Source organism: Pyxicephalus adspersus, chromosome 2 (genome assembly GCF_032062135.1).
Source record: "Pyxicephalus adspersus chromosome 2, UCB_Pads_2.0, whole genome shotgun sequence".
Lineage (NCBI taxonomy): Eukaryota > Metazoa > Chordata > Amphibia > Anura > Pyxicephalidae > Pyxicephalus > Pyxicephalus adspersus.
This window is the reverse complement of record NC_092859.1, coordinates 96804921-96825897: the sequence shown is the minus strand read 5'-3', so window position 1 is coordinate 96825897 and position 20977 is coordinate 96804921. Positions and strand designations below refer to the sequence as shown.

The following is a 20977-nucleotide window of genomic DNA, read 5'->3' as shown; positions in this document are numbered from 1 at the left end:
TTATTAGGGTATACAGTAGAGTACATTGATTACTTGCAAGACTTAATTGAGAAAACTAGCTCATTAGATACTATATGCCATTTGCAAAAGCTATAGAATTCATTATACTTAGAAACATGATAGGTGTTGGCAACAATAAACTAAAATTCTATTAGTCGATGTCGTACATAATGTGTATGTGTGTATGTATATAAATATTATAGTTTGGGATAAGGATGTATCGATTTTAATATTTTGTTTTAATCTTTACACATTTTGGACTATTCAATAAATTCTAGCTTTTCTTTAGAGCTAGTTACATTTTATTTACATTCTTCAAAAAAGCACTGCCTTTATTGTAAAATCTAATATTGGACTCTTTAAAACTAGTATAAAATATCAATACCTGAAAACATTTCCTACTGCGTGCTACCAGTATGCATGTTTTTGACCTAAGCCAATATTCGGTGGCATCATAGACAATGATATCTATATTAAAAATTTCAAGTTGTGCACGTTTTGTCATCCAACAGAGCTGCACTTAGTTAATCTAATGCAGTATTTTCTCTGTGTGCCTGATAGTACGAATCTGTGATGTTTTAGGTTTGAAGCTCATGTCTATGCCTAATTTGTAATTATATATGAACATAGGAGCAGCATTGCATGGGGCAAGTCTCCGAGGCAGCTGATTCACTGAAATGTAAAGAGGGACTTTAATACTTCTCATAGCTTTTGACAAATAATAACCAATAAATACTGAAGGCACCTTTCTTTATAATCTGTATGCATATTTTCAAGTTGGGCTGCACAGTCTATCAATCAGGTCAATGATTAAAATCTGGGAATATTTTTGCTTTTTAGGCTAAAGAGTTGAGGTTCAGCCCCTGTAGCCCCAGCTCTCTAGTTAGTTCAAAAGTGCAAAAAATAAATCTTTAAAATAAATGTCATAAATGAGGTTAGACTGGATTTGTTGCAGCTTTTTGTAAAATCCCAAAAAATTTTTTTTACTGAAGTGACTTAGTTGAAGCTAGGTATAAGCTGTCAAATCTCAGTATTTTGTACTCAAGATGAGAACATGCTTTTGTGACAATGCATCTCTTAATCTGTGAAATAGAATCTTGTAAATGGCAAATGACCAGTCCGCTGTGAGACAATTCCCAAGTGAAAGATACACATTGTTTGTTCTTTAATTAACAGCCTTTTCACACAGATAGAGCATTAATGCTGGCAGCTAGAATGCCCCAGATTATCCTATAAATATAGCTGGCTTTGCCTAACAAGTCATAAATGTTCGCTTCAAATAGTAAATGATTTCTGTTTTTCAGTACTTTGCCCCTCGTGAAGGGAGAAAAAAAATCAGAAACTTAAATGAGGTCTCATGAGGATAAAAAGGCTAGTGTTAATAATTATCAGGGAGAGTGAAGTGGAGTCAAATTAGACATAATAGAGCGCAGAATGACTGGCAAAGTCAACTCTCATTATCAAAAAACTCATTAGGAAATGAAGAAGTGGAAATCCCACTGGGCTGTACTTTTCTGTCGCTTTATAATATATTTTTGGGGGGAATTCTTTCAAATGAGTAGATCAAATTTTCTCCAGGTTTTACAAGTGTTACGTGTAAACCAGAGTATCATATTTCATCAGTAGGAGAAACATAAATGTTTATTCCTTATCTTTAATACATTCTGTTCTTGTTTCAAAGCTTTGTTATGCAATGGCAAATTTCATAAACATGTTCAAGAAAGTTTCGTGCCACTGGTGATTCGCTATATTGATCTCATGGAGTCTTCAATCGCACAGTCTATTCACAAAGGTTTTGAGCAAGAAACATGGCAGCCAGTAAAGTAAGTTGTATGATTTTGCATGCAGTTGTATCATGTCATATATATATATATATATATATATATATATATATATATATTTTTTTTTTTTTTTAGTGATATAAATACGCATTTACTAAAATTGTATCCAAATGCCTTATGTGCAGAGCCACTTGTAGACTGTACAAGATGGCAGTGTCTGTATTGTAGAATTTCTTTGAATCCTTTGTGCAGTCTTCTCAATCAAAAATTTACTCTCAGGTTTTAGTCATGTATGTAACCAGGAGTACTCACAGGGGACAAGAGTTTTAAAGCTTTGGCCTAAATCACTTACCTAGATCAGTACCAACAATGTGTTTGAAATGGGAAGTTTTAGATGGTGCATCTCATTTAAAGCCAAAACTCCGCTTTCTGCCAAACTTTTATTTTGTTAGTTTTTAGTTAAAGTAGGGAAGTTATATTATATCATCCTTTTATTGCTTGAAATGTCATGTTTGCAGAGGTCTTCCCTCACTTTCTTTACTGTCAAAAAAAGGAGAAACATTTCCCCATTAGAGTGTTGTCCTCCCCATGACACCTGTCACTGAGACTGGACAATAAAGGCAATCTCCCCAGTGGGGATAGATAAGTAAACAATCCATGAAAGAGGTTTTTTTTCTATTCTTACACAATTCAAAGCTAGAAGTGCTGTTTTAGCTTATGGTGATAGCGTATATTTTAATAAAAAAGAAACAGATTCAAAGTTTTAAATAGATTTTATCTGAAAGGGCAAATATGTGGAATGTTTTGTTTAACAAGAAGATTTTTTTTACAGAAGCATCACCAACAGTCTTCCTAGTGTACCTCTCCCAAAAGTTCCAAGCCTGACTCTTAACCTTCCACAGATACCTAGTTTTACTCCACCTTCCTGGATGACTTCTTTATATGAATCCACGTGTGTACACATGAGCATGGTTATTCTGCATGTCTTAACTTGTGACTTTTAGTGAGGTGAAGTGCTGTTTTCTGCATGCTTGTGTTTTTGTGCCATGTTTGCTGCTCATGTTTTCTGTAGCACTTGGTCCAAGTTTAGGTTGACATGAACAGAACATTTATGGCTAGTCACTATGCAGATCCTGGATGTATATGTTATGATTCCTAATAGGTAAAGTATACATTTTCTAAAATCTAAGTGAACCACTTATAGAACATAATAGCTGCAAGGGTTTATGCTACAACTTTTATTTAGTTCAAGCTGGGTACACCTGATGGACAAGGCAAAAAAAGTATTTACTTTTTTTCATAGGGTCTGATTTATTGAAACTCCCAAGCTGAAGAGGATACACTTTAGTGAAGCTGGGTGACCAGCAAACCTGGAACGAATTTCTTAAAAGTTGATTGCTATTTGTTAGCAAAGACTTTCAAACCTGGACCAGATTCATTCCAAGTTTGCTGGATTACCCAGCTTCACTGATGAAAGTGTACCCTCTCCAATCTTGGAAAGCTTTAATAAATCAGACTCCTAGGGGGCTGATTTATTAAGGCTCTCCAAGACTGTAGAGGATGCACTTTTATCAGTGAAGCTGGGTAATCCAGCAAACTTGGAATAAATCCAGCAAACCTGAAATGGATCTGGTCCAGAATTGAAAGAGATTTAGAAAATCTAGTCCAGGTTTCCTGGATCACCCAGCTTCACTGATGAAAGTGCATCCTCTCCAGCCTTATAGAGCTTTAATAAATCAGGACAATAGACTCTAACAAGCTATTGTATTTTATTTTATTACTATTGCTTGTTGACTAGGAACTGAAGAGTGCTAGCAGAGCTATATTGGTAAGATAATGAATATAAACTATATATAGTGATTTTCATTGAAGATGTGAGTTGGTCTCAAGAAAGAAAAATTATTAACAAAGTTAACTTACTCATGCAAACAGAGAATGCGGCAGGCTTAGGCTACATTCCAACAGGCGCATTAAGGTTGTGGTGCGGTTACCACTGCAGGCTGAATTGCTGACTTTGGGAGGAAGCCACATGCAATGTCTACCTGCAACAGTCCAAAACAATTGTTGGTGAAAGCAGTGAATAGTTCAGCACCTTGCACTGTCTTTCACTGTCACATGCTGGGTGTGGGAGTGGCTGTCAAGGTGTCACCTGCCAGGAGCTGTGTGGGATTACCTGATTTCAGTGCAGGTCTGACCCTATCCTTAGTGATGAATTTTAAAAACGTTTAAATGAGACAACGCAGAAGAAAAAAAGGAAGCAACGATCAAAAGGTTGTGGAAGGTCAGGTGGAAAACCTGATATCCAAAAAGACTATTCTGTAGCATGCAAGAGCAAAATTTAGAGCAAGGTAGTCCTGGAGAGCCCTTCAGAGTATGGAATAGAAAGAGATGCTGGACATAGTAGATGTTGGACATAATAATATGCCATATTAGACATTTGGGTAATGATTGTATTTACCTAATCAATATTGTACATTTATGATTTTTTAAAAATTCAGAACCTGTGTATCCCAAAAAAAAAAAAACAGCATTGTAATTAACAGCCCTATGGAATTTGCAAACCAAAATCCATTTTCACTGATGATAATTGCAGTGTATGTGTAACATTTGAAACTTATACACACTATCCCTCACATATCCCTACCATAATGCAGTTCAAGTGCCTGCATTAGGGACCACTGCAGTGAGAGACCAGTAGGGAAGTACTTTCAAGACATAATAGGAGGCATATTTGCGCTCCTGGCGCGACGTGAACATTGTAGTTACAATGTTCAAATGTGAAGCTCAGAAATCGGCATGTGGTAAATACACAGTTCATGATTTTTCAAAAGTTTATATGTGATGTGGTCCTATACACAATCTGATTGCTAGGCCACCAGCTTGAAATACCTACTAGATATGCTAGAGATCTTTGCTATACTATATATATCAGCCATGTAGCCAACCCCAATTTTCCAGCATGAAGGTGCCGCACTATATTAAAGCCTTGATGTTCAGGATTTTCTGAATAATTTATTCAGACGTAGGTTGTCATGATCCAGTTCTCTGGCCTCTGCATTCCCCCGCCATTGCCCCATTATGGGATATGTTTAGGACAAAGCATACTCTATGAAAATTCAAACATCACATAACGAATGTCATAAACATTCTTAGTGGAAATGTTGCAGAACGTGAGAAAACGAAGATGAGCATGTGGAGGTTTACAGAACTAAATTTATCTGAAAACTTTTGTTAGTTTAATTTCCCTGTTTAGTAATGGTTTTGTAATTAATTTTCTTCAAACTGTATTTGCCTAAAATCTTGGACTTTTAAGGTGGTCACACTGTATTAGTGCAATAAAAAGAACAAAATTTGTTTTATTAGCTTCTGAAAACATTTGGTATGATGGGATTATAGCATTCTGGGGGATTCCAGTAACGTTTTTCTTGTACAGTAAAAGCTACAAAAATGATATAAGTATTTTGCTACAGGGAAATTTAACCACTGGCAGTCACAGTATTATTCATGAGCTACACATAAGATTTTTAATGGCTCAATATTTCTATTAAATTGCTAGAGATTAATTGCTAATAGAACAAAAAGATTGATAAAATGGTGGAACAAATGGAGTTTTATTAAAGACAGTTGCTTAAATTGCCCCTGTCATATTAGCAGCATGGGTAATACCATTTATCGCCTTATTATAAATGCTTGTTGCATTGATGTGTCATGATTTCAATTTTTGTCCCTGACCTAAAATAAGTATAATCCATAAAAAAATGTGGAAAGTGGTCTGGTTTGTTTTTATTGTAAGCATCAGTCATTTAAAAGGGAAGGTATATATGTATATTATTATACCTTCCCTTTTAAATGCTACCACTTTCCTGAAAAACTTCTAAAGTGCATTTTTTGTGACAGACATATTGTTAATATTGAGGTTTTGCTTAAAAAAATTCTAGTTTTTTGCCTGTTAGTGAAACGTTATCTTCCATACCTATGGAGTCACTGATGCTTGTGCACATATATAGTTCTGGAAGGAGTTTAGGAAGTCGTATAGATAACTTGGTTCCACATGTTCACACAGTATAGGTCCAGAAGAGATTTTCTGTTGAATTATTATACAAAATAAATACTATACTACATTTTAAACATTAACATTTTTTGCTACTTATTCTGATTGTGCTAATTAACTGTAAAGGTAGAGCTGTTGTGAGGCATAGTAATATTTGGTCCTGTGGGGATTATTGGGCACATTTGTTGTTTTACTAGAATGTATTGGGCCCCTATACATCTGCATAAAAGCATTTGTAATATCATCTTCTGCTGGAAGTCTGCTACAAGGGATTGGTTTCTCAGCTTGCACACATGGTGGCTTGTAACATGGGGATTGTTGGCATGCTGCCGTAATTGCAGATCCTCTTGAGACAAATGTTGTAGTTGTTATAATAATACAAACACAAATTGCTGGTGGTTTATTTGAAAATAATAGGGTAAAACATTAACGCACCTTTTTAAGAATGACTGATAAAAATAAAAAAAAAATTAAAAAAAATCGAAAAATATTGTAAGAATTGTAAGAAATAAACTAATAGAGAAATCAAAATAAAACAAACTATGCAAAAAATAAAAATAAATAAAACAATAATAATCTGCTTATATGAGTTAAGCAACCTTAACACACCCAAGTATTTTTTGTAGCAGTGTCCCCAAAAAAGTGGACTAATTTTCCTACCTTTACTTTTATGTAACTTTTGAAATGTTTGCGTAAGTATTAAAACAGAAATAAAGAAAATGATTTCATTGCCAATAAAAAAAAATCTATAAATAAAGGTTATTTTCTTTTTTACAGACCCTGAAAATATAAATTCATGTTGAAATAGTTCATTACTGTATTTCTGTTGTTTTTACTACTTCTGTTATAATGGTGCAACTGGGGCATTAGATATCATGGTTTGGGAGATATTAGGGAGTTAATAAGTGTAACGTTCAGTGTTTTTCTCTGATTGGTCTACTGGGAGTTCTCTCTCTCGAGATAATGTGGCTAGACCATCACATCACTTCATGTTAGCATTAAAAATAAATGTCCTTAAAGGTACAGAGAACAATTAGAGACAAAGAATTTCAATAATGATAAACTGTTAAGTGTTCATGTACATCTATATATATAATATGTATTTGCATGTTAACTAGGATTGGCAAAATGACCAAATAAAATAAGTATATTTGCTTAGAAATGACAAAAAGCAGAAATAAAATGGTTCACAGGCTTAATTTTAGGGTGTCAAGGTGTTAATGACTAGTCTTGACACTCTAAAACTGGACCTTCTGCCTTTTGATTAACTGAACTGTGGGGATGGGGGGGGGATTTGCCAGAATCCCTGCAGGCTGAAAATGGACAGTTACTTCTATAACATGGTAATTTAGAAAAAATACACTTCAGTAACTCCAACAGTATGTTGCTGTTTCCAGTCTGTATTAGTTTTTTTCCTTCTACATTGGCCTGGAATGCAATTAATAGTCTCTTAATAACCTCAGCTTCTGTTTAATGAGTAAAAGGTACGCTTTCTAAATCTTTTGCATCGTTTCAGAAGAAATTAGTACTGTGCCGATATTGCTATTTCTAGTCTGTAATATTTTTTAAAAAAGTCACACACATGGCCTTGGGATACTACCATTAATGTCCAACCATAAAATTTGGTAATTTCTACATGAGCCACTGATCTATAACACTAAACATGATCCAGTCTGAGAGATCATAGCGTACAGTGGGGTAGTAGGTGTTTTAGACACTCAGAAGTGTGGTATATATGCAGCTGCTAGAAAGTACTGAAGAGAGGGCATCTAAGCAAGCATTTATTACTGGTATATCATTCTTTGCAAGCGTCTGTGTGCTGAAAATTTTTGTTGAATAAGCACAAGCAGAAATAAAACGCTCTGGCCCATGATGTCTATATAAGAGTGGGAAATGTTGTGGTTCTTTCATATTTAAGTTTTTTTATTATAACAATAGAAAAGTAAACATTGCAAATACAAAGATAAATGCTCATTATTAGTAATTGTTAGAAAGTCAGCAAATGCGTTGTAAGCAAATTTTGTTGTATGAAAATTATTATTGATTTTTGTCTTCTAGCAATGGCTCTTCAACCTCAGAAGATTTGTTCTGGAAGTTAGATGCACTGCAACAGTTTATTCATGACCTTCATTGGCCAGAACCAGAATTTGCCAACCACTTGGAGCAACGTCTTAAGCTTATGGCAAGTGATATGATAGATGCCTGTGTAAAAAGGTTAGTAAATATTTAACATCAAGATTTGTTTTTCAGTTGATTGATTTGCATTCATCTAAGTTATTTAACATAAATTTTTATTATGTTTCAGGCACAAAAAAGAAAGAAAATAAATGCAGTATACAGTTAAAAGTCAATATATAAGGTAGCATTAAAGCTCAACTCCAAGTTCAGTAAAATGTATCCCCTGCAGTGGGGCAAGCCCCACACTGCGAGGGTTAAAAGCCCATTCTTGGCTAGGGGTAATGAACATAGTACTTTTTTTTTTTTAACGTAATTGCACAGTCCTCTGCAGGCTTTACATTTGTTTAACTGCTCCCCAGCAGCCTGTGCAATAAGCTGACCTGGATTGCAGGCACTGAAGTCATCCTCCACAATGAAAGACCAATAGACCTTTACTGGAAGTAAACTAGCTGCCTGTACACAGCCCGGATTGTGTGGAGAGACGAGAAGTGTGCTGATTACCAGGTGAGTAAGAGGTGAGATAAGTAAAGGTACCATTTATGTCAATCCTACAAATAAACAAGCTTTTTACCCCTACTATGTGTGGACTAGCCCCACTGCAAAAAAAAAGTTTTTACTGAACCTGGCGTTACATTTTTTTTTTTATTTAAAAAATCACTTTAGAAGCTATACCGTTATTATTTACTACCCGACATCAGCATTACCCATCTGTCCCTTTAAGCTTTTTTGCTACATAAACTATTTTAAATATCCTTTTGAATAAATTCCAAACCAACTTGTCTTTTGAAAGTCCATAAAATGCATTTAGCTAACCAAGAGTGTTCTTAGTAGATTCTGACAATTTTCTCCACATGTTTCTTCATAATTCTCACTATTTACATTGGCTATAGTTGCAAAAAAAATTGTCAGCTGGGCTTTTTAAACCAAATCTAATCCTGATCATTACAAATATAAACTGCTTTGTTAAATTTAAGCCCAAATCGTTTTTTATATTATATTTGGCATCATTTTTCTTTGTTAAGCTAATGATTTCTGTGAATTATTTGCAGAGTTTCTTACTTAGAGGTCCTGCCAGTGACAGCAGTTCCTGCTGCAAGATGACAACAATGAGCTACTGCTTCAACATCAGCAGCAGTATCAGCCTGTCAGGAGATAGGTGGCTCAACGGGCATCTGAGGGCCTGTGCAGGGTAGGATGACCACACTGGTACTAATCTTGAACCCATTGCTAAGTGTTGTCAGTCTGCAACAGTTAGTGTTGTTACTGGCAAAATCTCCAAATAAAAAGATTTTCAAAAAAACATTTGCTTAACAAAACTATGAAGAGGGGAACATAATGGCAAATCTTACTGAGGAATACATTTATTTTTAAATAAACACATTTAAATAGCCTTATGACTCTTATCCTTCAAAGCACTTGATTCCAAAATATGTTGCTATCTTTCTGTATACCTTGTGTAACTGTATACATAAGCTTATGGATCACAAAATATTTTCAGGAAATATGTTAATCAATAAATGCTTTGCAATTTCTACATTCAAGCTTTCTGTTGCATCATTCAGTTAGAAAAACACATCTGATATTAAAATACGGAAAGTATCCCTTTATATTTGGCCATGTTCCATATGTTTGGATTACATATAGAATAGCCAAGAAATTTTATATTTTTTCTGTATAGGTGATTTTTAAATCTGTGGAATTTTGCGGTGGTATAGATTTTTCAGTGCATGTGGTCAACTTAATGTAAGTCATAAATATATTACCCTACTAACTGTTAATATTTTTTTCCTTTTTTTTTTTTCTTAAATTATTGTATATTACAAGTGCAGATTACTCTGTTGGTAGTATTACTATTCCTCTCATTCATTGCAATCTGTTAATATTCTCATACTGATTGAAACTAGGTTTCCATTTGGCTACTATTCCAGCATGATACTCTCACTAGCCACTTTATTAGGTACACCTTTTAAACTCCTTGTTAATGCAAATATTTAATCAGCCATTAACATGGCTTTAACTCAGTTCGCTTAAAGCAAGCTTTAAAATAGGGATGAATGGTGATCTCAGTGACTTTGAACAGGGGGGAGGTTAGTGGGGGCCTGTGTAATTCATAAACTTCTTCTGTGCTGGGGTTTTCACACACAGCTATCTTTAGGGTTTACAGAGAATGATTTGAAAAAGAGAAAATATTCAGCAAGTGGCATTTCTCTGGGTAAAAATGTTTTGCTGATGTCAGAGGAGAATGGCCAGACTGGTTTGAGCTGCTAGACAGGCAACAGTAACTCAGATACCCACTTGATACAACCAAGGTATGCAGATAAACTTCTCTGAACACACAACATGTCAAACCTGAGACCAACCAACCAACCAAACATGTCAACATGAGACCACACTGGGTGCTACTTGGCTAAGAACAAAGACCTGAGGCTAAAATTTGCATGGGCACCAAAATTGGAGGATAGGATCATAGGAAGAATGTTGCTTTTTCCGATGATTATTTTTTGTTGCTGCAACATTCGAATGGTGTGCTATAAGTTTGACATCAACAACATAAAAGCATGGGTCCATTCTGCCTCGTGTGCATGATATTTTCTGGGCACACTAAAATGTAACCTTACCTTGAAATTGTTTCTGACCAGGTCTAATTACACAGGTCAACATGTCATTTTCATCAGATATAATTTTATGTGGGCTTTGTAGTATTTTTGATGCGGATTTCAAATCTGTGTTTTTCTCTAGCACGTCTAGTTTTTGTGATGCAGCTAATTATTTATTGTGTGAAATTCGTTATAAATAGCCTTAACATATTACAACATCTAACAATCGTTAGAGACTACACTAACTGCGATTGATTTTATTTGTCATCATGCCTAGAAATTGCCTGAATAATCCAGACAGTTTCTATTATGTTTGTGGTTCATTCCCGACGAAAGCACAACATCGCCAAATTACCACAAAACTTAAAAAGATATACAGATTATATTTTGGGTGTCCACTTGGTGACCAGGATAAATCTTGGGCTCCACATGCCATCTGTACCAGTTGTTCCTGCGTGACTGGCTAGATCGTCGTAAAGCAGCAATGCCATTTGCAATCCCAATGGTCCGGACAGAACAGCGAGACCATCTAATCGACTGCTATTTTTGCCATGCCAACAAAAGTGGATTCTCAGGTAAAACTAAGCACAAATTTGTATATCTCAGCCTCGATTGTGCAATTAGGCCTGTTCCCCATGATGATTCATTGCCAGTTCCAGGACCGCCACATGATGGACTTGCTTCTGTAGAAGGTGATGAATGTGCTGGAGTTAAAGCCAGTTACAACCCTGAATCATCTGATCCTGACTACTTGGCCGATAAAGAATCAGAACCAGAGACCCTTACACAAGCAGTGCTGAATAATCCCGTTTGTGATCTACATCTCTCCAAAGACAAAGCAGAACTTCTTGCCTCAAGGCTTAAACAGAAGCACTTGCTTGCAAAGGGTGTAACTGTAACTCACTAGAGAAAACTAAATCATAACTTGACAACGTTCTTCATTAGTGATGGCTCATTGTGCTACTGTCATGATATAAATGCACTCTTTAACAGTTTGTCACAAGAGCATGAATCTGAATGGCATATCTTCATTGATTCCTCTAAAGGAAGCTTGAAAGCAGTCTTGCTGCATAATGGTAATTCCAAACCAAGTTAACCGATTGCCCATTCCATTAACCTGAAGGATTCCTATGACAACATGAAGTTACTACTTGAAGCAATCCAGTATAAAACACACCAATGGGACATCTGTGGGGATCTAAAGGTAGTTGGCTTGCTGATGGAAATGCAAGGAGGATTCACAAAATATTGCTATTTCCTATGCCTGTGGGACAGCCGATCTACAGGAGACCATTATGTCAAGCGTGATTGGCTACTAAGAGATACCTTAAAGCTGAGAACAAGCAGTGTCAAGTTTCTGCTTCTGGTTGATCTGCAAAAAATTTTTCTGCCATCTATCCATATCAAGTTAGGCCTGATGAAGAACCTTGTAAAGGCCATGGGTAAATCAAACTCCATGGATTTTTCAGTACCTTGTTGAGAAGTTTCCAAACAAGGAGAACGTTTTCACTAGGACACTCCGTTATTGGAGCACCACTACCAAAATTTCTGGAATGAAAGTATGATGGCTGACTACTGCTGGATGCTGTACCGTGACAATCCAGACAAAGAGTACACAAGAAAATCATTCTCTAAGCATTTCTGAAGAAGCAATGCTACCTGACTGACACTGTTCAGTAGATCTATACCACAGTGTGCCTTATTTTACTTCACACTGAAGATGTAATAACATTCACTTCAATGGTGCTTACGTTTTAGTACAAAACACATCCACGTACAATGTTACCTATAATAGTACTCATAACTCAGGAACTATATGTGTTCGGGATCTTAAAACAGATCTGAAATCTGCTTGAAAAACTGTTTTAGAAAAGTTTGCCGTGGTTTCTGATGATTATCAAAACAAATTTTTTGTTGACCTGTGTTTTTTATGACCACAATTTAACCATGTTTTCATAACTATTTTCAGCAGGGTAATGTGCAATGTCACAACTTAAATCATCCTTAACTGGTTTCTTAGATGAAGATGAACTCACTGTATCCAGATGGCCTCCACAGTCACCAGATTTCAATCCAGTAGAGCACCCTTGAGATGCGGTGAAGGAGGATTGCACCATGGGTGTGGAATTGACAAATCTGAAGCAATTGAGTGATTATTATATCATGTCAATATAGACCAAAATTCATGAGGAATGTTTTCAGCACTTTGTTGAAATCCATGTCACAAATTAATATGGCCGTTCTGAAGGTAAAAGGCGGTCCAACCTGGAAATAGTAAAGTGAACTTTTTAAAGTGGCTGGTGAGTGATCTCAGCAGTGGTTCAACATTACTGTCATACAGTTAGGTACAGGAGGGAGATTCTGCTGATCTTTATGATATACATATATAATCATTTTGATAAAACAAGCTTATTAAAAACTATAAAAATACATCACTGGTAATTTTAGATGAACTGGAAAATAACTCAAAAAAGGTTTTCCTTTAAAGTATCAATAAATCCAGACGTTATTTCTTTATGAGAACCTTGCAATGAAAACCGATTATTTTTTGTGATTTATATGTATTGAATAAAGGCTTTGTAATAAAGATGCAGTACCTGCTGATCCTGCTAGTAGTAGCATGAACTGTCCCATTCGCAGTGGCAACACTGTAGGCTGGTCTTCCTTCTGTGGTTTTACCACTCTTCTTACCAAAGCTGAAGTACAGATTATACAAAAAAAGAAGGGCTAATTAAGTCTTTACTGAGAAAAAGAAGTGCTGGCTGCAGCTTAGCCCTGCGTACAGACTGGACCATGCAGGGCATATGACAAAGAGATGGATCATGTGACCTAACTTAGGCTATATCTAATAATTAGATTCCCGTGAAATATGGATACATTGTTAGGTTAAGTGGCAATGGATGTGGCTAGAGGGATGTGATTTGTTTTGCATACACTTTATTCTTTGCTACTGTGATATTACTAGTATTTTACTGACAGAGAAATTGCCTAATTCAGTGTTTTAAGATCTAGTTATATTCTGTCACTTAGGACACGTACTGCTTTTGAGATCAAGCTGCAGAGGACAAATAAATCTACAGACCTCCGGATTTCATCCTCAGTATGCACAATGTTTAATGTATTGGTGGATGCTAAAAAGCAGTGCGCTAAGCTGTGTGTTCTTGATGGTGGTCAAGAGGTAAATATTTAAAGTAGATATTCATTCGAAAATCTAGTCAATTTATCTTTTTTTTTTACCACAGGTATATAATATATAATGTTGAATAATCTTTGTGTTGACATTCTGGAGCTACTAGTAGTACATATCATTTGTGTATGTATGTATTCCATTCTTGTAGATGCCCCTTTCCAGGCTGTTATCACCCGACTAAAAGTCCACATTAAAATTTTTTCTCTTTATTTCTGTTGTGGTTATATATATATTGAATTTTTTTTTTTTTACTTTCAGTGCTACTGGTAGTGGTCAGTAGAACAAAGAAAGAGAGTAGATCTCCTGAGAGGGGTTTTTAACTTTCCACCATGTCCTAAAGTTATGTTTTAGCTTGTTTAATAATTTAAGGAAAAATACTTCCAGCAACACACACTTTTTTTTTTTTTACATTTACATGGCCTAGTAACGGGATATAATTAGGTAGTGCTGGGAAACTTAATAACCGTCCCTCGTGAAAATAACGCTGGGAAACTCCTGTAAGGTCATATATGGCAACTAACTGGGTTTCTATAAATGCCCAATAAATATACTTTCTTGTAAGCTCAGTTATACTTTAAACCCTTGTGCATTCATTGTTATATTATGTTCTTATATAAATCATTTTTATTTCTGTTTTATTTTAATCAGTTACTCATTTTTTTTTTGTCATGTTTTATTTTCATGTACATTTGTTTGTGGATCATTCCATTATATCATCCAGTTTTCTCAGCAATGGGTAAGTTCTTTCTGAAACTAATAATAAATTACTGAAAGTATTTTGTTCTAGGTACTATTTACAGTTATAGTGTTTATATCCCAGTGTGAGCGAACAATACACCCTCTTGTAGCCTATTTTCTTTGCAGCACAGATGATTATAGAGATAATGTGGGTTACACATTTCATCCTTTACTAAGGTATTTTACGCTTTTGAAATCAAAATTCCAAAAACAGCACACCCATGTATTACTACAATGATAGGCATGTACAGTGGCAAAAGACAAGCTTCAGCACCCTTTGCCACAGTCAGATTTTAGTTTTCTGTCTTAATATTGTTATAAAGTACTAAATTCTGTTTCTGAGGACCTTTTATAGATTAGTGTTTTTCAAGCATTTAAACATGTTGGAATCTCTTAAGATAACTTTCAGGTCCTCAGGAAACTCCTGCTATAATTACTCTATCCACAACCCACACTACATTATTGTGGTGGTTTATGGGAAAAATGTCACCATTACAGCTAGCCAAAAAGATCATGCACATCAGTTTAAACCTGAGAGTAACAAACTGCTTATTGCTAAATGAATCCCTAGCAGCCTCTGTACCTCCACGGAACCCTGGTTGAGAAAAACTAATATAGATTATACATTCCGAATTCATTAACATTTAAACAGTGGCGCTAACTATAAAATAAAAAAATAAATCTTGGCTAATCAAAGTCCAATAATATGTGTCTACATTGTTCAGTTTTTCTCACTTGTATGCTAAATAAAACTAAATTCAAATATAGACAAAGAGATGCAATCACCAAAGCAGCTAAATAAAAAAACATGTATTCTTTTTGAATGTTTCTGTAGGACTTTGATTATTCAAAAATATTTTATATTTAGTGCCACTGTTTACTAATATTTTGTTTGAATAAGGGATTGATAAATTTCATTTTAGTGTGCCGCTAATATGTGCATAACACATTGTAGATTATACTATTCTGGCTTGTGATAGATTCTATTACAAATGTTAACCTGTTTTAATTGATTGTATATGGCAACTTTTATGTATGTGACTAAACTGTCAAATCACACAGACACACACCTATACCAGGGGACTGCAACCTGCGGCTCTGGAGCCGCATGCGGCTCTTTAGCCTCCTTGTTGTGGCTCCCTTCGGCTGCCGCGGAGAGATCTCTGATGGGGGATCCCCTTCCTCCCAAGACACTGCGGCGGAGGGGGATTCCCTATCCGGTGTTCTAATGAAAAAAATCTACCAGTGAAATAAATCTACCACGGGGCGTGTACAAATGGGTGTGTACAATGACATCCCCCTCCTTTGAACCCCAATTCCTCTGGAATTGGGAGATGTACAAAACCAAAAATGTAGGTGCAAGTGGGGGACACCTGTGACTAACACCCCCTAAAATTTAATTGTTAGGCTATCATCAGAACATAAAGAACTCTGCCCATCAAAAAAATCTACCATTACACATTGCTGGAGGCACCAGAACCCCAATTTCTCTGGAACAGGAAGGGGGTACAGGTGAACAAAATTAGAGGTGCAAGTGGGGGACACCTGTGGCTAACACCTCCTAAAAACTCCACCTATCAAAAAACCCCTACCCTGTTACACATTGCTGGAAGCATCTAGCATCTGAACCCCAATTTCTCTGGAACGGGGGGGAGGCGGTACAGGTGACCAAAATAGAGGTGCAAGTGGGGGACACTTATGGCTAACACCACCTACAATTGAATCGCTAAGGCATCGTCAGAAAATAAAGAACTCTGCCCATCAAAATAATCTACCCTGTTACACATTGCTGGAGGCTTCTAGCACCTGAACCCCAATTACTGAAGATTGGGGGGTACAGGTGAACAAAATTAAAGCTGCAAATGAGGGACACCTGGGGCTAACACCCCTTAAAATTTCATCGCTAAGGCATCGTCAGAACATAAAGAACTCTGCCCATCAAAAAAATCTACCCTGTTACGTTAGAAGCCTCCAGCTTCTAATGTAACAGGATGATATGTTAGAAGCTGGAGGCTTCTAGGGGCATAGTTCACTGTTTAATTTATTTCAAAGTAGGCCTACACATGCACACTTGTTGTAACAGGTAAAATTAAAAAAATATTAAAACTTTTAAAAGTTTATAAACTGTGTTATGTTTTGAGGCTCCAGACTATTTTTCTTTAGTGGAAGAGGAGGCAAAATGGCTCTTTTGATAGTAAAGGTTGCTGACCCCTGACCTATACCGATGATCTGGCAATGTTGATATTGTATACTTGTTTATCCATATGTTGTAAATTTACAGTGAAAAAATGCAAATTTTTGTCCCAAGTGCAAAAATTGATGAAGTAAGGCACTTTTACCAGTTTTGTAAAGATTACCAAACCTTAAAAAATGCTTAGTTGTCGGTATTTAAATTTATTGAAATGCCTTGGCAGCCCCAGACAATACTTTGTAACCTAAACAATTTTTCTGGCAGTTTGTATGACAAGGAAGAAATAAATTATTGGCAAACCTGAAATCAGATCAATTTACTGAAATAAAGCTAGTGGAAATATATGTATAGAAAGTTAATAGTTTGCAATTCCAGGACCTTGGAGAGAGTCTTTTGATGGAATGGAACTCCTAATGATTTGTCTTAGTGAGTAGTTAAACCGTAATCAAAATATATTTTATTACTGATAATTTGATACATTTTAGGAAAGTTATATATTGTGCATTATATATTGTTGTCGGTATTTGTACTAGTAAGCTGGAGTAAGCACTGCTTTTCCTGCTGCCTATTCCTACTTCATACAGTCTGTAATTTCACTTGGAGACACTCATAGTATTAGCATTTTTGTTTAATGACTATAAGCTGCGGGGATATGGACAAACAGGAGCTCCATGCAGGTAGACTGCCATAGTGGGACAAACACTGACCTTTCCCCGATGAGTTCATTCTTGTCATTGCTACAGCATTTTCTGTAGTAATTGTTCAGGTATGAAACAAGTTCTTTCTGGGTGTCCTTAGGCTGCTGATCAGGCCATCGAACACAGTGACAGCAGTTTTCTCCAAATAAGCATTTAGCAATAAGGTGATAAAAACAAGCATAACCATTTACCTTTATACTAAAAATATTGTAGAATTGAGTTTAATTTGATCATACAGGTGAAGGTGCGTGAAGTAGTAGAAACAGATTACAGCATAAGAGCCAACATAGTCCAACTTGGTTTGATAAATGAAATTTAAATAATAAAGTTACCTAAGGTAAAAAGTTTGAAATTTTATATAACCTCAAACAGTTTTTGTAGCTGCTGGCCAGACATGTGTGGCAGCAAGGAGGTATTGTGACTCATGCATGTCCTAAATAACAAAGTTAGAATCACTTCATATCACCCTTTCCAATATTTCTTAATGCCATGTCTTATTTGTTTTTAGCCGCCTAAGGTGTAGATTTCATAATATTTTAGAAGCCATTTATACACATACACAGTCACCTTTTATGCAACATAAATTGAATGTCGTTTGTATATATTCTTAAACATTAAACTCATTTTTCAGCACATCAACATATTTGTCTTCTGCTCTTATTGTTTGTCCTTTTATTTTATTTCTTTTCATTAACTCTATCTAATTCATTGTGCTGCAGCTTGTCTATATATTGTCACCATTTCCTCTCCATATTTTGATACTTTTGAGAGAATACAATTGAAGTTAACAATTAGAATGTTGATTTTATTTGAAGTGTTTTTTATAAAAGAAAAGAAATTGCAACATTATCTAATTGATGATTTTCTGTGTATTCCCAATAAAGGTGTATATATTTTGTGACAAACCAAAGCAAAAGAAAAAATACAATACAAGATGAGAATAGGATATACTAGTTGTCAGGTCTGTTAATTTGCCATTCATTTGTGTGTGTTGATGAAATTTCTTTTATATACTACCTTGAATATATTGTGAAAAATACAACGCTTCCATCACAGCATGGAAAAAGCCTTTTCTTATGTCGATAAATGAAAGCTCATTTCTTTCTAAAGCACGTTTAGCTAAACTTATGAATGCGAGTTGTCAGACATGCAATGTTGTAATAATTGAATCTTTTTCTAGTCTTTTTGGTTTTCCATCTAGAGCTACTCTTTAGAAAAACGCATGGTTACCTTAATTGTAGGAGACACAAAAAGTATCCTTCACATTCCTTCTCTTCAATGAGAATGGCAAATCAATTCATCTAAATAATAACCCCATTAGCTGCTTAACTCAGCATCGAACATGGGAAAATGTACCAGACAGAATGAGAGGAACTGTTGATTGGATGGATCATTTTCAAGGTTTTGTTCTTCTAATGCGTACTAAAAATACAATTATATTTTATCTACTAGGAGATATCTACCTTTGTAACAATTGTATTTTTTTTTCTTACATTACAGCAACAGTACCATTCCAAAATAGATGACTTAATTGAGGAAACTGTTACAGAAATTATATCGCTTCTTGTTTTGAAGGTACTTTTATGTGTATATGTTTAAATTATATGTGTTAAACTGTGGGAAGACAATTTCCATGTGCACTCAAAGGTTACATGATCTGGGTAAGATTTAAGCGTTTAAAATGCTGTGTACAGTCAGAATTTTTAGCAGAACGTATCTCTAAGTACATAGTACTGCTGTTGTTACCTGACCAGGATCCTGGAGGTTTGCAAGACAGTATATCTGCTGCCAATATTCTCATTTTCACTCTCCACAGGAACATGTATTGTTTTTCCCGTGCCTATTTTAATTTTCTGATCGTTAATATTTTTTCCATAATAGAATAAGATTATCGTTATTATCAAAAAGAATGCATATAGTCCTATAATACTAGTCAAATCAAATACCAGTCTTTCTATATCTTATCATATCTAAAATACTCTATAGATTCCAATAAAGATATTCATTCTGACCAGGATTTAAGAAAAGTCAATATGTGTTTAGATTTCGGTGAGTTGTTTGACTTCTGAAATCTTCTTTTAGTATTTTCTGTAAAATAGTTTATTCTTTAGGTGTTCTAGTTTATTTGGGGCATGTGAGAGTATGGAAGATGACCGTATTCGCCAGCCTCTGAAACTGATCCCTAGGTAATTCAAATACAGCAACCCCCAAGTGTCAATGTGAGAATGTGTATGGATATTTTTTAGGGTTGGCTTTCCAGTCAGTAATGGAGAGAAGGGAGGAGAATGAGAGCTGCAAAAGAAGAGTGGGGGGCTGGTGGAGTTAATAACTGGGTACATTATTAAAAAGCTTATTATCACCAAGGATCTATTAAATTGAAATTAGGTAAGTGAGTTGAGAAGGTGTGGATGGGGAGAGGGAGAGTAAAGCCTCTGTGCATAATTAAATGCAGCTTGGCATCTTTGAGTGGTGTTAGTGATGTCTTTCCCAGACATGGGGCTGAGATTCAGGACAACAAATAAAAAAATCCTTTTCTTTCAGGGCCATCTGTATTTTTGACCTTACCTGTGTGGTGTTTTTTGACACAAAGGAAGGGAAAGAAAATGGTTTGTAAGTTTAGGAAGAAAGTTATCTTTGTATAAAGCAGAATCATTTAGGAGCGATATTCATTTTTAATATCGCAACCAGTACCATTTCTGGGTTGTTGGTTGCCCCATGGATCCTCCACTTGGATCTCTTGTTAATTAAAGTCAGTGATCCCGCTTCTTTCTTTCCTAATGTGAGTAGCACAGAGAAGCTTGGTTTTTTAGCCTAAGAAAGACCTAAGCTAATATTCCCTGTCTTCAACAAGACGGGGGATTTTTCCCTTTTTGTATATGTGGAAGGTAGTTATTTATTCGGGCTTTGGGTTTTAAATATAATATCATTGCTCACAATATCCTCTTTAGCCGATATATAGTTCCAGGCCACTCTGTTGAATGCTTTCCCAGCATCTAATATATGGTGTGTGGTCCCTTACTGGTTGAGATTAGGTGCTTTGATTGTATTCTCTTGGGTTTCTCTCCACAGGATGAAGTGCATTTGGTCTAAGTCAGCTGTAATCAGAAGTAGGGGGACAAGTTAATTTGCTAGGTTTTTATAGCATACAGTTTCAGGTCCATATTAAGGAGCATGTTTTGGTCTACATTTGCTGTATTGTGAGGCATCTAATCCAGTCTTTGGTCTCAAATGCAGCTAGAAAATTCTTAATTTAAAAATGTAATTTGTTATTTGGTAAATTATAGAATCTGTAGTTATAGCATCAATTTTTGTATGATGGGTACCATTAGAATCGCTAATGCCGTTATTAAATGTAGTTCAATTTGTCTTTCAGGCACTTGCCAGCAGTTTGCCACTCTTGTTTCAATGTTGTAAAATAATTTGTGTGTAAATGTAACAGATTTCTAGAATTTGTTATGGTTTGTTTGCAGCAATCTGGCCTGGCTAGCTGCCAACAAGCTTTATAAACATATCATTCAAAAATAATTTACTGTTGCTCTAAAATTGGTTTATC

The 20977-nt window shown here is 35.5% G+C and overlaps 1 protein-coding gene across 1 annotated transcript in view; it reads left to right on the top strand.

Moving 5' to 3' along the window:
• CADPS2 (calcium dependent secretion activator 2) overlaps window positions 1-20977 on the top strand; it is a gene marked incomplete in the record, with an annotated part of 181291 nt that overhangs the window by 128422 nt on the left and 31892 nt on the right. The window contains 6 exon segments of the mRNA XM_072401573.1: window positions 1682-1823; window positions 2614-2733; window positions 7891-8046; window positions 13638-13785; window positions 14519-14533; window positions 18925-18999. Of these exon segments, the coding sequence (XP_072257674.1) occupies window positions 1682-1823; window positions 2614-2733; window positions 7891-8046; window positions 13638-13785; window positions 14519-14533; window positions 18925-18999 (656 nt within the window).